The sequence below is a fragment of the Pleurodeles waltl genome, chromosome 1_1, assembly GCF_031143425.1.
Source record: "Pleurodeles waltl isolate 20211129_DDA chromosome 1_1, aPleWal1.hap1.20221129, whole genome shotgun sequence".
Taxonomy (NCBI): domain Eukaryota; kingdom Metazoa; phylum Chordata; class Amphibia; order Caudata; family Salamandridae; genus Pleurodeles; species Pleurodeles waltl.
In genome coordinates, this window is record NC_090436.1 from 894,444,249 (window position 1) to 894,459,748 (window position 15,500).

Here is a 15,500-nt window from a genome sequence, read left to right on the forward strand (position 1 = left end):
TCCACTTAGTAATGCAGTTGCTTGCAACGACTCCATACCTGTTTAATGCTGCTTCTTGCTATTGCTGCAGGCCTTGCGTCCAGGTCATCTCCAAGGCTGCTGGAGGGTCAATGCGGCATCTCAATCAGAGTGCAGGCCTCGCCCTGCATGCCGCAAAGCTCACGAGGACACACCCAGGCTCGGGCGAGGCCTCAATGAGACCCAGTGCAGTCCGCTACTTCTGGCTGCAGCACAGCGTCCCTCCCCGCTGGTGGCACATGCCAAAAATCCCCAGCTGCTCTTCGAGTCCACTAGCCAAGTCGGGCCCCAGGAACATCATGTAGGCATGGGGGACACTCCTCTCGAGGATCCTTTTCAGAATGAGTGCGCTGCTAGGCCTCCTCTGCCTCCTACCCTCGGGCTGCGGTCGAGCACAGGCCTGGACTCAGAAGGCTCGACATGCCCCGCTACCAAACCCGCTCACCTGTGGTGCTCAGTGGTCCCAGAGACTGCAAGGGGCTCCGAAATGTCTCACCACCATTTAGTGAGCCATGGAAGTACAGTGGAGGGAAGGATGGTCAGATATATGGCAGGATTACAGGAGGATTGTACTGTTGTCGGTGTGAGTTCAACTAGAAGTGTCTGGTCAGCCAGTCACTCCTGCCCCAAAGCCATGATGCGGTGAACTATTTTCTGGGCATCAAGAAGCTGAAGACTCAACTGATGAGGAAGGCGAAGACGTTTGGCCACTTTTTTTCACTAATCCCAGGGCTGACGGCAATCTGTGTTCATGACACAGACACTTTGGATAGTTTATATGTAAAAAGCAAGCCATACAAGGTGCCTGACCCAGTCCATAAGTAAATTAAAGGAACTGATGGCCATGATTTTGGACGTGGGTACAGCGAGTGCTAGTACGGTGGTACAAGTTCATAAACATGTTTTGAAGTATTTGCACTTTTTCCGCAACTCAGACGTAAGCCAGACCGTTTCTGGGCTTCACCAGTCACTGCGGGAACTTTGTGTGAAGCTATGGAACTATAGTTGCTGATTACACAATCCTAAAATTCAAGAAACAACCAATTAGGATGATCTGACCTCAGGGGTAACAGTGGGCCTTTGATGACCTGAATACCACACTATACAATGCACTAGTTTTATGGGCCCCTGACTAATCAGCTCATCATTGTGTACAGCGACGGTTCTGACAACAGAGTTGGTGCAGTTCTGTATTATGATCATAATTCTTCCCATGAATTTTCATTGCTCTGGCTGGCAGTGGACTTTCTTGGTACCCGCAGAAACCTTTATCCAGTTTTCTCCAGTAAGACCTCTTTTTTCTGGGATTATGGTCAAGCTCCAATTTCCTGCCCAAAAGACTTGAGGTGCCAACATGGCCCCTTGTGCCGGATCGGAATGTTCAGCAGAGGAATTGCATAATGTCATCAATGACAAAATACAGGAGATTTGGACAACAGTTACAGAGCAGGCACCATTGTACTAGGAGGCACAGGCACCTGCATGCATGGGGCCGTCTCCTATCTGTATTGTAAGCATCAAGAGTTGGGGAATGTGTGGATCAGAGGGAGCTATGAGTGGAAAGCTGGGATTAGAGGCTCTCTAATCTTCTGACTGACACTTTGAACTAAGAACTGTGTGATGTAGACAGTCCCTCCCTGTCCAATCCAATAATGGCTCTGTTCGAGAGCCGTGTAGGTAGCAGTTAGGGTTCAACAGTTATTTTATAGTCACCTCCAACTTTCCCGACTTCCCCAATGGTGAAGGTTTGCTAGAGACACTTTACCACCTCTACTGTCCACCAGGTCCGCGGGTGAAACCACGTTTGTGAGATGACTACACAAGTTTGTCCATAGGCAGTGACAGATCGGCCAACTTCAGATGAGTACAGTGAAATAGGCTGTACGAATTGCTGCCAGACCTTGGCAGAGTCAACAGCAGAGCCAGAATTGCTTCTGCCAGCTAGATTTCCTTCCTAAGGACCCAAAATAGGTTACACTTAGTGTTGGAGACACAGATTGTCCAATAAGTCAATTTTGGGGAGTTTAATTAGTTCTCCTCCTATAAGCCTAGCTCTACTTGAACCCTCCATAAAGGATGTAACTGCAGGAAGATTTACAATTTATAACTCCAGTCTTAAACTATATGGATAAACTGAGAATTAGTTGTTTTGAATATGTGATGTAAAATAAAAGGCATTGTGCTTTAGAGGCTCCAATTATTGTAGTTAAAAAATAAACTGCTGAAATGAATACAGACTGAAATACATAGTCAGTTACAGGATTTAATCCAGCAATTTCTGGATTGAGACCCTTGTTTTAGTAGTCACTAATCAAGATATAGCCACTTATCCTACATGTAGGCAACACAGCCTTTAATATGGTAGTTAGCACAGACATGCATTAGCTTGCAAATATTTTTTTTTTTTTTTTTTTTTTTTTACACTGTTCCATTGTACCTGAATAAGTGAGAAATGTGACTGCGAACAGCGTAATTTACCTAAAACCACAATACCAAAAACATTGCTACAAACCTGGCTCTACAGGACCTGGCTGAAGGAAGCTCCTTATGGCAATTGAATTTAAATTCTTGTTGATGCGGAGGGTATCCAAAATGGGCTTCCAATCAGCAAGCTTAATTCGATCTCCATTTACATCAAGTATGCCATGACGCAAATTGGCTTTTACAGCTGGCAATGGAACAGAGTCTTGAAGGACACAGAGGTATTCATAATGAGCCTGGAAGTCAAAGGCACCCTGCCGACGTATTTGAACAGAATCAATCATTTCTGTAAGAGTATGGCTGCGATTATGAGCTGGAAAAAAAAAATAACAATAATTATTGGACGCCAAAGCAGACTCACTTGCTGGACAAATAACTTCTTACTGTGAACAGTGGAGGAGGAGTTTACTGCCTTCAGATCAGAAGCATTAAGGCTAATAAGCAGTACTGGAAATTACAAAGATGGCAATGGTTCACAAACCAGCAAAACCTGGATGTCAAGAAGCTTTAGGATAGGCAGCATCGAAAGGATACATAAAACAAGGGTCGCTAAAAGAAAGCAGTTCGTAACATGAGGTAACAGTTCAAGGGGACCAGAACAATCATTGCACACAATCTATGCACTTACACTAGAGGAGCATCTGTTGAAAGGAATGCAAAGGCATTTACCATTTTCACAACCAATTTACTTTACAGCACCCCCAACCTTTTGGTGTTTGTAACCCATGAAAGGAACAATAGATTTTTCTAAGCAATAACACCATGCAAGTTGCAATGACTTCATATAGTGGATCAGACATGGTAGAAAGTTCTCAAACATGTTGTTAAAATAATCTAAATTGGTACATACAGAATGTCCTACATTCAGCAATAGGTCTGTTTCTCAAAGAGTGCATCTTACTTTCAGCGAGTGCTTACTATATCACTGGCATCATTCTTGGAACATTTATCTTGAATGAAATTCTTAATTGTTCCCTAAAAATGTATTTCATATACAAAAACTAGCCAGCAAAATACCTAATTTTGTGGTGGTATGAAAGAGCACATTTAGAGTTGATATGACTGCTTCTGTTCCATTGTTTACCTTTCCCAACATCTTAATGAATGGCTACTTGCTTAGCCACCTTAGGACTAGAGTAAGCCAACCATTTTGAAGAGATAATAAGAAACTCTGAAATAAGTTGATCTGTTCACACAGAGCTTTAAAGCTCAGTAAAAGTCAAGATTATGTAATTTCTACAAGACTGAAGTGGAAGCCAAATAAACAGTATTCCCTTATTTAAATGAAGTTGTGAGGACTTTTCACATACATGGAGAAACTGTCCAGAGCATAAACTTGGACTTCTGAAAGGATAAGTACTGCTCTTTTAAGGAAATCATCTGAGATGTGCCTAATCTTCTGGCAGCGTTACCTACCACAAAAAACTAAATTATCTTCCCAATCAGCAACTCCATATGTGAAGCAAGAGACACAAAAGATTTTGAGCAACAGAAAAGCCAAGGCTATATTTAAATTTGATTTAGATGTAAGAAAAGGTATCACTGTTATTCAGATATGCCTTACTGGCTGAGAGCATATGAAGAAATAAATCAGCTTCCCTGTTCCAACCAACTAAATAATTAACATTAGGCCAATATTTAGGATCCATGTTTCTCTACAATGCTAGGTAGCCAACCCCTACTTCCTGGTTTATTCTTTGACAGAACTGTACATGAATAGTGAAGATACCCAGAAACAAAGTCCTGAAGCTAATCAATAGCATGTGTGGTCTAAGAATAAACGTGACTTGCCTTTTAGGGCATGTAGAACCAGGATAAGCATGACGTTCTTCTACCAAGGGAGGAGAAGTGCCAACATCTTAAAGTGGTGAGGTCAAAATGGTCTGATATCCATCATATGGGAATTTGGGAGACAGGGAGCTCTTGCATAAGAAGTCTGGTGGAAATGGGTAAATTAGCAAAGACACTTTCACAACTTATACAGCAATAAATCCATTCCCTCCCATTGTGATTTGTGGTACAAGATGCTGAAAATATATTGTTTTGCATTCTGACTCCATCAGACAACGGACTGAAGTGCATGGCTGAGAATCACAATATTCTGACTCGGTCTCTGGATTTATATGTTACTGTATAATACACATTTCTAACTATGTCAATGGGACAAATGGATAAAGAAGCCACTAAGCAAAGGTGTTTCTGGAACCACTCTACCAATTTAATTCAAAAGCAGAGAAGTACTGAATTGTTTGTAGTGGGGCTAGAAGAATCTCTGGAGTTGAAAATGCTAGACCCCAGATGACTTCCTTATTGATTCTATACCTAAAGGTATGTACAGAGTGTATTGTAAATTTAAAAATGTTCTCCAGCCAGATCTACGGAGATTGAGCTTTTATCAGTCAATCGCCCAAGTTAGGAAACTGGTTTCCGTATATAAGAATAATTCCCATAAAATGACTCTAGATTTAACTATTTACTCAGCCATTTGTATACAGAAATGTGATTTATATCAGCCCTTGCTAAACCTATGCTAGACCACCCAGTGATAGTGGGTACATATAGATCTTCATTATCCTGACAATCTGCCATTTGTGGAAGTATCTTGTTTGTGAGGATGCTTACCAACAGAACAGTAGCTTTAAAACTACTCACTGAACAGGATATGGGGTTTATTTAAATTATAAGCAAGACCTAGTGATCCAGAGAGACATGGCAGTGGTACCCAATTGTGAGAGAGAAAGTTAAACATCACATATAATTGTGATCACTGGAACTCGGAACAGCAGATGTCTGTCCAATAAAGGTAGCAACCATGTATACACTAGGTAAACTTGTGTCTCAAGAGGGCAAGATCAACGGGTTGGACCATAAGAGTATTATATTCATGGAAAGTGCTGACCCACAGATTACCAAGGATGAGTGGACAAGAGGAAGGCCACAAACTAGCACCCTGAATAATCGAGTGGCCACAGTTGAAGACCTATATGAATCCAAGGTGCTGAGGCAAATTAAAGAATTGACCATTGAGAACAGGGTAGCAGCAATCAGGTTTTTAAACCACATTGGGACATAAAAGGGAGGGAACCACCAAGATATGGGGTATTACATACTTTGGGCCTGACTTAAACCTCAGCGGGCAGGTTACTCCATCACAGCAGTGATGGATATCCCATCCGCTGAAATCTAAATCCCATTCTATCTTATGGGACTTAGATTTCAGTGGATGGGATATCTGTCATTGTTGTGATGGAGTAACCCATCCTCCGAGTTTTAAATCAGGCTCTTTATTTGTACTGGGGAGAAGGAAAAAGGCAATCTCACATTTATAAACAGCGAGGACAGGACTACTGAAAATAGAGCTGACTGACTTGGAAGAGAGGTGGCTGAGGGACTTAGGTAAAGACCTTAACGGCAAGGATTGGATATCGATATTAGATCACACTCCAACGGTTACCGGAAATGCTAAACATAAACTTCTCCAGTTTACTATTTCACACAAGACATATTTAACATTGAAACACCTGGGAAGAATATATGTTCTACCCGCATATGAATATCCACGATGTAGAGATGAAAACATCAACTACTGGCAAATACTGTGGCCATATCCAGACATACAATACTTGCGGGAAAAAACATAAATATACTTACAGAAGTAACAGAAATACCTAATTTAAACATTACAGAAACATGTCTCCTAGGCTTAAAAACGTCTCGCTCCAAGGCTCAGAAAGCAGCATTCAGATTTGTAGACCTACCATTACTACCAGCACAAAAAAGGAGATAATCACACACTGGAAGTCATGCAGTATACCAGTCATCCTTAAATGACAAGAGAAACATTGAAATAGGCTAATAAGGAATACAAGTCATTAAGTTTGGAAGGCAGAGGCCTCACAGATGAAACAATAGTAGGCCAAGCCTAGGAAATTTTTCTTGTAGTGTTAATGAGCCAACCGAAAAATTCAAGTTCATGCAGAAAGCTAAGAGAGAAGGTGGGGCAACATTAATACGAACACAAAACTAGAATAAAATACTCCATAAAGCGTAGAGTCTAACTCCCTATGTGAAATCCTATAACGTACAACCTGTCTGGCGTAGAGGGGAAAACAGAATACAGCTCATGCTACAACACTCATGAACAACAACAAAAGAAGGCAGAGATGGCTGATGAAACAAGAGGACAGGGGCGTTCCCCAACACACAAATGACAAGAGATGAGACTTAAAGTTGTAGAATTATTATGCTAGTGTTTAATAATTTGAATATGTAAGGGCTGGACCATAACAAAGAGCTTGAAGACACAAGTAGTGGAATGCAATAATCTAATGGTGGTAGGTATTGTACCATGTTATTGCAGACACATTCAGAAGATAGACAGTAATCAAAAGTGAAATTCAATTTATGGTCCATGTTCTCAATATAACTATTTTAAAATACACCTATCACCAGGGTTCATACCGGGATTTTAATAATACCCCTAAAAAAACGAACCATGCTGAGCAATCTGAGATTGATCTTAAGCAACACCAAAGTCAGGGTAGCTGTCATATGACAACCAAAGCAGAAACATGTCCAGATTGCTGAAGTAGTAGGTGGATGCTAAATGAACCCTCTTAATAATATTCAGATATCATGAAGTCTCAACAAGTATGGCAGTTGTACATAAACGCATAGATATCCCCCGTCAAAGGAGAGCAGACATGCAATGGGAAACAAATGTTTCACCATTCACAGATGGAACCCGCACTTCTGGATTACAGTGATAAGATGTGTTGATGACACATTTGTATCAAAGGTCACACCAAGGTTTTTTAATTTATCAGATGGAATTGATGGTATGGAACTGCAGATGACCAGTAATCAGGCAACCAATGGTATCCTGGATACCCAACATCCAGCCAAGAGGTAACGTTAGCAGCAGAACTGTTATGAGTGTTTTGAAGCCAACAAGCAGTTTTGTGCTATCCACATACTAAAAATAAAATCTTAGCTGAATGAAATGGATAATTTTCATAAGAGGATGGGTATAAGTTTAAAGAACATTCAAGGGTGCAGTGGTGACCACTACAGAACATCAGAGGTGTGCAAACCTACAGTGTAGGACCAGTTTGAGAAGCAAGAGTGGCATCAGGCCAGAGCAAAGTCTTTAAGCATGGACTTCAAATGGCAAACAATTTATGTCCACTGGTGTGAAAATTGGCAAAAAGTTCAACAAATTTTCAGGCTCCACTATTGCCTTTCCCATCAGAAAGACATATGTAGTTCACACAATGTACATCCAGAGAGTGTAAAAACTAGAAGCCTAAATTATAGGAAATGCATAATTCCTGACTTGTGAAATGTGTAGACACGACTCGAAATTTTCAAAAGACGAGTGGGATGTAATTTTAAGCTAAAATGTGGGCATTATTTAGCATGCCTATGTATTGGTTTTAGTAATGTTCTGTAGATTCACACAAGTAAAAAAGCATCCAATTTCAAAAATGATATAACACATGCATTATGGTCACTAAAATAGAAAACTGGAAAACTGGAATTCTATTCCATTCGTTTTATCCCAGTTTCAAATTGTTTTAATATGTAGAGGTCTGCATGCCTTCAATCTTTACCGATGTAAGCTTTGATTGATTTAGATGCCACCCTAACTGTCCAAGCCACTAGCCTTGGGTATTTGGGAGGGGCACTTTAACTGCTCAATTTAATGACTTTTTAGTTTTTAATGGTGACGCCATTGTTAACATACTAGTCAACCGTAACACTGAATTTTTAAATAAATGTTTTTACTTTTTCTTACAAAACGACCCTTTCGGGATTACACTCCAATTACCCTTTGCTTAACTAATTTTGCTTTTTGCAGGCTATAACTTATTAGAGATTATCATACTTTTGGTTTGGCCTTATTTTGGACATGTATTCTGCTATATTTATAATACAGAGGTAATTCCTACCTGTTTGGGAAAGTTATTTAACTTCATCAGTGAGTTTTGCCCATATAAATATTCTTTGTATTTACAGATCACAGCCTATCAGGGCTTACCAAAGTTCTGCCTCAGTCACTATTTTTCAGGACTAATACATTTAAGGTACTTCTTGAGACATTACTTTTTCGCCTTCCTGGTGATTTTGTGTTTGTTGCTTGGTATGGGGGCAGCTTTCACTTTTTATACTATGAGTTGGTCAAAAATACTATTTCTGTTTTTTCACATGTGCCATGTTAGATCTGGTGCATATATTTTTCCTGTTTCGAAAACTTTCTATTGTTTTTCCCACATGTAATATGCATCCTTCGGACTCTATGGTGCGATTACGATTTCCCCCCTAATTCCCTGAAAACGAGTCACTGTATAAGCCTTTCCATTTGGCCCTACATCGGTTGGTCACCTTTTTGAGAATTTTGATATTTTTCATATGGAGTTTCAAATACAATGGAATATTACTTTCTAGCATTGGTCTCTCTCTATTACTAGTATTTATCTGTCCTCCTAATTAAAAACACTACCTCAAAATTACTCTAATCTGTCAATACGACATCCATATTAAAAGCAAGTTACAGCTTTATTTACCCTTCTCGCTACACTTGGGTTTTCTGACTGAGCTACCCGTATTCCTTGACTCTCCCAGCATGATCACATACAATTTCACCATGCAATAGGGTGCACTTCATTTGGCACCTCTTGTCTCTTTATGACTAATTGCTACCTAGTCTCATATACTCATGGATCATATGGTTTCCATTGCCTCACTTTGATTTATCTTTGTTTCTTACACCGCCTTCCGGGTCATGAAGAATTCTCTTATGACACACTTTACCTCACAAATGGGCATAGGAAGACTTGCACTGTATTTAATTTCAGATGATTATGGGAGAGTTGGGGGTCCCTTAGGCCCAACCAAAAAAAACAGTAGGCCCCACTACAATGTTGTCATTTTTAGGGATTAAAATTGACTCGTTGAGGATGGAGGCCCGTCTGCCTGGTGACAAGACGGAGGCGTTGTTGAGTAACATGTTAAAAAGGCAGAAGGTGACAGTAAGGGACATTCAGGTTTTGCTTTGACATTTGAACTTTGCATGTAGAGTGGTGCGGGAGACCCGGGTGCTCGGCAGGCTTGTCTTTGATGGGAGGACGTTTGCCACACCATCGCGTGCATTTGACAGCAGGGGTGAAGGAGGTCTTCAGGATGTAAAGACATTTTTTGGAAGCCTTTAAAGGGGTCCCTATAAGGCTTTAGGAGAAGCAAGAATAGGATGCACAGATATTCTCTGATGTGGCAGGAAGTCTAGGCTTTGGTATCTACTGGCAAGGCAGGTGATGCATACAGGAGTGGCCAGCGAACTGGAACAAGGGTGAGGGGGAAGGAATATTGCCTTTCTCTAATTCTTTCTGCTGGTGGAGGTGCTGCGACTTTGAGGGCAGGAGTTGGTCCACAAGAAAGTGATTTTCAGGACTAATAATTTAGCAGTAGTGTATGTGGTTAACCACCAGTCGGCAAGAGTTGAGCAAGTGGCCAAGCTGCTCCGGGTATTTGTCCTCTTGTGTCTCAGACATGATCTTTCATTTAGGGCGAGGCATGTGCCTGGTGAGGACAATGACAGTGAGAATGCTTTGTCTCATTGAAGTGGGAGCGTTTCCTTGGGCTGCCCATGGACTTCGAGCTGATGGACGTGTCAATGCCTCCAAATTGGTGGACCACAGGAGACAAAGGATGCTGCAGCTGGTAATGAACTCATTGGCAGTCTCCATGAGATAAGCTTACTCACAAGCAGAAACTGAATTCTTACAGCTAGTAGGGGGCCGCAGGAATGAGCGAGAGTGGAAGATGTAGTACAGTTTATTTTGACACTTATCGAGGAGGGCCAATCTAGAGTGACAATAGCAGGGAATCTGACAGGCTTTGCTTTATCAGGAAACTCCATCGAGGTTATCCTCCTTCGGCTGACAAGTTGGGGACCCAGATGCTCGAAGGGTGGACTAGGGAGGCAAATCATAAAGGGATGGAGAGGAGGCCATTGTTGTTAAAGATATTGGGAGAATTGGTGCCTAAATTAACAGCTCTATAGTTTTTCCTTTTCAGCACTTTGATGGTATGGATGTTTTTTGGGGCCTTTAGGATCTCAGAACTCTTGGGGATTAAAGGTAGGTGACTGCTTCACTGGGATGACATCCACTTGGGGGAGAAGAACTGTGGATTTGGGTTTGTAAGTCAAAGACTGATCAGGTGGGGTGGGGGTGAACATTCTGTTCAGGCCATATCCGGTAAGCCCCCTTTGCCCTGGTCACAGCCTTTCAATTATTATGTATTCTTGTCAGGTAGTAGCTGTCCTGCAGATTTTGGCACACATTCTTTCCGTACTGGCTTAGCTACAGAGGGAGGGCTGGAGTAAGGGGCGCATAATGAAGGCAGAAAGCTGGGTTTTGGATTGTGTTCAAAGCTATGTGCACAAGGATGAAGATGAAGTATAGATACATTGTTTGGTGATTTGTTGTTTTTCTTTTCAGGTTCGGTGGTGCGTCCAAAAAAATGCAGTGCTGTCAATTTGTTTGGTGGGGCACTCCATCAAATGGGCAAGCAGACACGCACAGAAAGGATGGCTGGGGTGCAATCTAGGTTTAAATTTGACTGCCTTTAGCTTGAAATTGCAAAGGAAAGGGGTATGAAATGGTCTGAATTATTACCAGCTTTAAATGGGTGGATAGTGAAGAGGCGGTGTCCTGATTTGTTACTGATCCATTTGGGGGAAAATTACCTTGTAGTGAGAAAAGGTATAGAGTTGATGAAGGATTTGAAAAGAGATCTTCAAGAAATCCTACAGTTTTAGTCAGGTTGCCATGTGGTTTACACCGCAGAGACCTGGGGCTATTGAAAGGGAGCGAAATAAAATTAACAAGGAGATTAAAAGTTCTACCGAGGAAAAAGGGATCACAGTCTGGGAGCATACAGATATTCGCTTACAGGATGAGGCGTTCTTTAGAGGAGATGGCGTCCATCTGTCCTTTATGGGCAATAAAGGTGGGGGTCAGGAAAAAGCCTCAGGGCTTTCTGGGTCGTAGGGACAGGGTCAAGTTCACTTTATTTGCAGACTTTCATGCTTTAAAGCGACTGCTCAGATAAAGGGAGATAGGTAGACTGGCCTGTGCCTGGACGAGCCAGTTTGTTCAATGTTCAGCTTGAAGTTATGATAGTTAAAGAGTTATTGGCAGGTGAGAGGAGTTGTAAGTCAGCAACCACGCAGTTAATAAGAAGTTCAGATTGCGAAAAAGGAAGCTGTGGGGTGGGGGAGCTGTAGAGGTGTATGATTGTATACTGAGGTCATTAGTTTTGTGAAGACAAACACATAGGGTATGTTATTGTTAGGTGCACCTGTCTTCAATAAAGCGGCCTTTTTCAGACAACACAGTGTCCGTCTCATCTGCTCCTCCCTAAACCCCAAAGGCATTCAAGTAATATCCGCCCTACCCTCATTACCTTAGGCGTGATGGAAGAAAAGTGTAAGTTCCCTCTCCCTTAGGCGACGTGAGTGGAGTGTTTGTAAACCCATTCCATTCCCACCAAGATCCTTAAGAAGAAAGAAAACGAGTAGGGGAGCATTCCCCCCTTGGTACGGGAGGAATCTGATTGATGAGGATTGGGCAATGTTGGGAGCAAGAAATTTCCCATGCCCCAGTGCAAGGCAGGGGACTCGTATGTAAGTAAGCCCATCTTCAATCTTGGCTTATTTTGTTTTTTTAATTTGTTTTCAGGTTGAGAGAGCGTAGCTTATATAATCCATATTAACATGAAATGTTTATGAATTAATGTGTGATAATGCTGCCTAGAAACAGATGTAGTGAATTTTGCTTAAACGTGCACTTGAAATGTGACCACGGGGCGAGGCCGACAATGTATACGTGGACTAATAATGATGACTAAAATGTTTATAAAATGTTATACTGAATAAGTTTACACTAATTATTAATGATTGCATTATTGAATTTGTGCTGAAATCCTTGTAGCCCTGAAGTTAGCATGAGCCGAAGCTTAGCTGCTTGGCTCTCATATTAAATGTATTTTTCCTATCTTGCAGTGTGCTGACTCGCAAAAGGACATGACCTCTTGTTTTCTTCAAACTAGAAGCTGGAATGTAACCATAGTAGATCCGTTCTCACGAATTCTTCATTGCTTGCAGGATGATATTAGACAAAATGCAACAGTGTAGATTAATGTAATGTACAAGGTCATCTAAATTGGTAAAGACAATGGAGCTACTGACCAAAAGATGTGCAAAGAATTACAGAAGGATGAAATCATACCGGACGTACTAACTCTGAAGACGTTAATCATGTGGACCAATGAAGTGTATGTAAAATAATATGGGGTGAAAGATTAATGACCTAATGCATTTTCCAATTGGATAAAGATAGTGGGGTATAACCAATGTCCAAGGAAATTTTAGGGGAATGTACAACGAAAAAGGGATAAAAACCCATGACACGGGGAGTCATTTAGGTGGGTTAGGGAATGCTATTGATTTTATCCAGAAGCTTTGTCACTCTGTTTGGTGACTTATTGGTTTGCTTAGAACCATCCTCGTCCTTAGATTGCCCATTTACACTTTACCTCCTTATGAGGGAAGTGCCCTTTTTGCCCTGGAGCTGAATTCTGACTGATGGCGATTAGACTGATGTCCTGAAGACGAAGACTGAACCTGTGTGCTGACATAAACCTTGGAGGGTAATTATGACAATGCGTTTGTGATTTGTCGGTTTGCTTTTCCTTTCTAGGTACCAACTGCTTACTTTTGACAGAGACCATAGTTAGATGTTTTCCAAATTGGTGTTCTAAATTGTTTCGCATGATGCCCAACATGCCAATGCTAATCAGTGGTTAGGACAGGTGTTCATTAAACTGACGCAAATAGACAAACGACTGAATCTTTGCTTTGTTGAACTGACGCATTATTGACACTCTGCTAAATTGATCTATGTTCACGCTGTGTTATGTTCTAATGTTTGTGATTCTAGCCTTAATGAAATCTTATAAAAATTGCCATAATGTGAATATGCTATTGTGTTTCTTGGTTTTGAGATTAACGCATCTGTACTTAGAATTGTAACTAATAGGGAATAAATCTCATAAAATTCTACTAAACTGGTGTGGTTATTCACGTCTATCATGGTCATGGCTTGGTAGAGTCTTGAATTGATTAATGATTTTGACTAAAGTGAAATGTATATTTGTGATAAATATTGATGACATTATTGACGTATTGATTGACATACTGATTAGCTATCTCATCCTAAGGTGTCTCTCAACTGGGTCAAAAGATTCATTGGCCTAAAACGAGTCCTGTGTAATAAATTATCATAAAGGGACGCGTTAACAAGGTCAATCCGTTAAATTACCTAACCTGAAGTGAACCGGGTTTACAAAATCCAAAATGCGAAAGTATGCTAAATGAGATTTATTAATCTTAGCTACAAAATTACGAGTGTTGAATATCCTGGTATAGGCTAGCACAAAGCTTGCAGCAGGTCAATTGTGTTATTGACGTCTCAGGTTGAGTCCTTGGCTTGTAGTCACCATGACAACATCATTGGCCGCCAAACAATCTCAGTAGCGGCCATATGCCTCAGCAACTGCCTTCTCGGTGTGCGGTATACTGCACTTTCGTTCTGTTCTGGCTATGGGCACAAACTAAAAATTCGGGACGAGCCTGATAGAAGCAACCCTGGAAGCTGCTCAGCTCATGCACCAAATGGTAGTCTTTTTTCGGTGTTTTTTAAACGTGGTAAAATATGCTTGACGAAATAGATCTTTGCGTACTATTCCAAGGCTGCAATCACAATGCATTAAATTAATTGTGCAGAACTATTGCACTAGCCGTGAAGAATCACTGCACTCGACATTTACTAACCGTCTAGTACACTGCACAAGAACACCAACTACAAAAGACTCATCCTGGACCAAGGAACCATAAGCACCCCGCACACTACATTTAAACGTCAAAAACAATGCACGAGTTCTACTCACTACATCGCCGCTTTACAACAGCACGAACACTCACCCTACACATCAACAGCATTAAGAAATTCAGAGGTAACGATTCTCGTGACGCTTCAGTTCCCGGCACACAACCAATACTTCCTTTTCCAGGGAACAGCACAGCTGTATCACGTGGCAAAAGCCAACCAATGAGAAATGCGCATACGTCGCTTGTCCCTTGAATGCCCGCCTCCTCCGGAAGGATCCACATCGGATTGGACGGCATGGTATTCTTGTTTTTGGATTTTCATTTAGATTTGCAGCCTAGAAACAAAAATAAAAGGTAAGCAGAAGAGGGCTGTGTGAGCTGCAGCTGAACACCGAGAATAGTGCATCTGATAATTAGGTAACCTCACACATTTGAGTGAAGGAGTGTCGGGGGAACGAGAGACAAATGATAGTCGTTCAACTACCCTGGTAATTTTGAAATCTTCCCTGACAAATTACAGGCCGATCATCACCTTGACAAGTAAATATTTTTTCCCTTTAGGTACCTGTGTTCCTTGTAAAGTAGTGGGCCTTAGGGCCACATGTTAAGTGAATAATGTCACAGACACCTAGTGTGGTGGGGGCATGACTGGCGCGGGCACATGCGCCCAGCTCCTTTTATTAACAGTCGCCTGACTGATCCCCTCTGTGATGGATGAAAGTGTGGTGGATGTTAGCACTGCCCTAGAGAGGGGCAGATGCATGACGTGTCCTGCAGACACTACATCCCGTCCAAAATACAAGAGAAAGGACAACAAGTCCAACGTGTGGGGGTGGCCAAGGATCCAGAGATGGCGTACGCCTGATTTCCTCGCTCCGGAGGGGCCGGCTGGAAATCGAGAAGAAGCCGCCATCTCCGGGCTGATCGGGGACCGCGCAGAGGTGCTGAACTGGGGGCCGATACGGGCCGTGATCGGGCCCCCGTGGCGGCCCCGGAGGGTGCTGGCGAGCGAACCTAGCCCGGTCGCGAGGGAGAAGACTGGCGGCCC

General features: G+C 41.8%; 1 protein-coding gene across 1 annotated transcript in view; it reads right to left on the reverse strand.

Annotated features, from left to right (window-relative positions):
- Window positions 1-15,133, reverse strand: part of CEP78 (centrosomal protein 78) — a 462,742-nt gene extending 447,609 nt beyond the window's left edge. Inside the window, exons 1-2 of the mRNA XM_069230075.1 lie at window positions 14,546-15,133; window positions 2,531-2,812 (exon numbers count right to left, since the gene is read on the reverse strand). Coding sequence (XP_069086176.1) covers window positions 2,531-2,783 — 253 coding nt within the window. The 5' untranslated portion in view covers window positions 2,784-2,812; window positions 14,546-15,133. The remainder of the gene's footprint in view (window positions 1-2,530; window positions 2,813-14,545) is intronic.
- Between the last annotated feature and the right edge of the window lie 367 nt (window positions 15,134-15,500).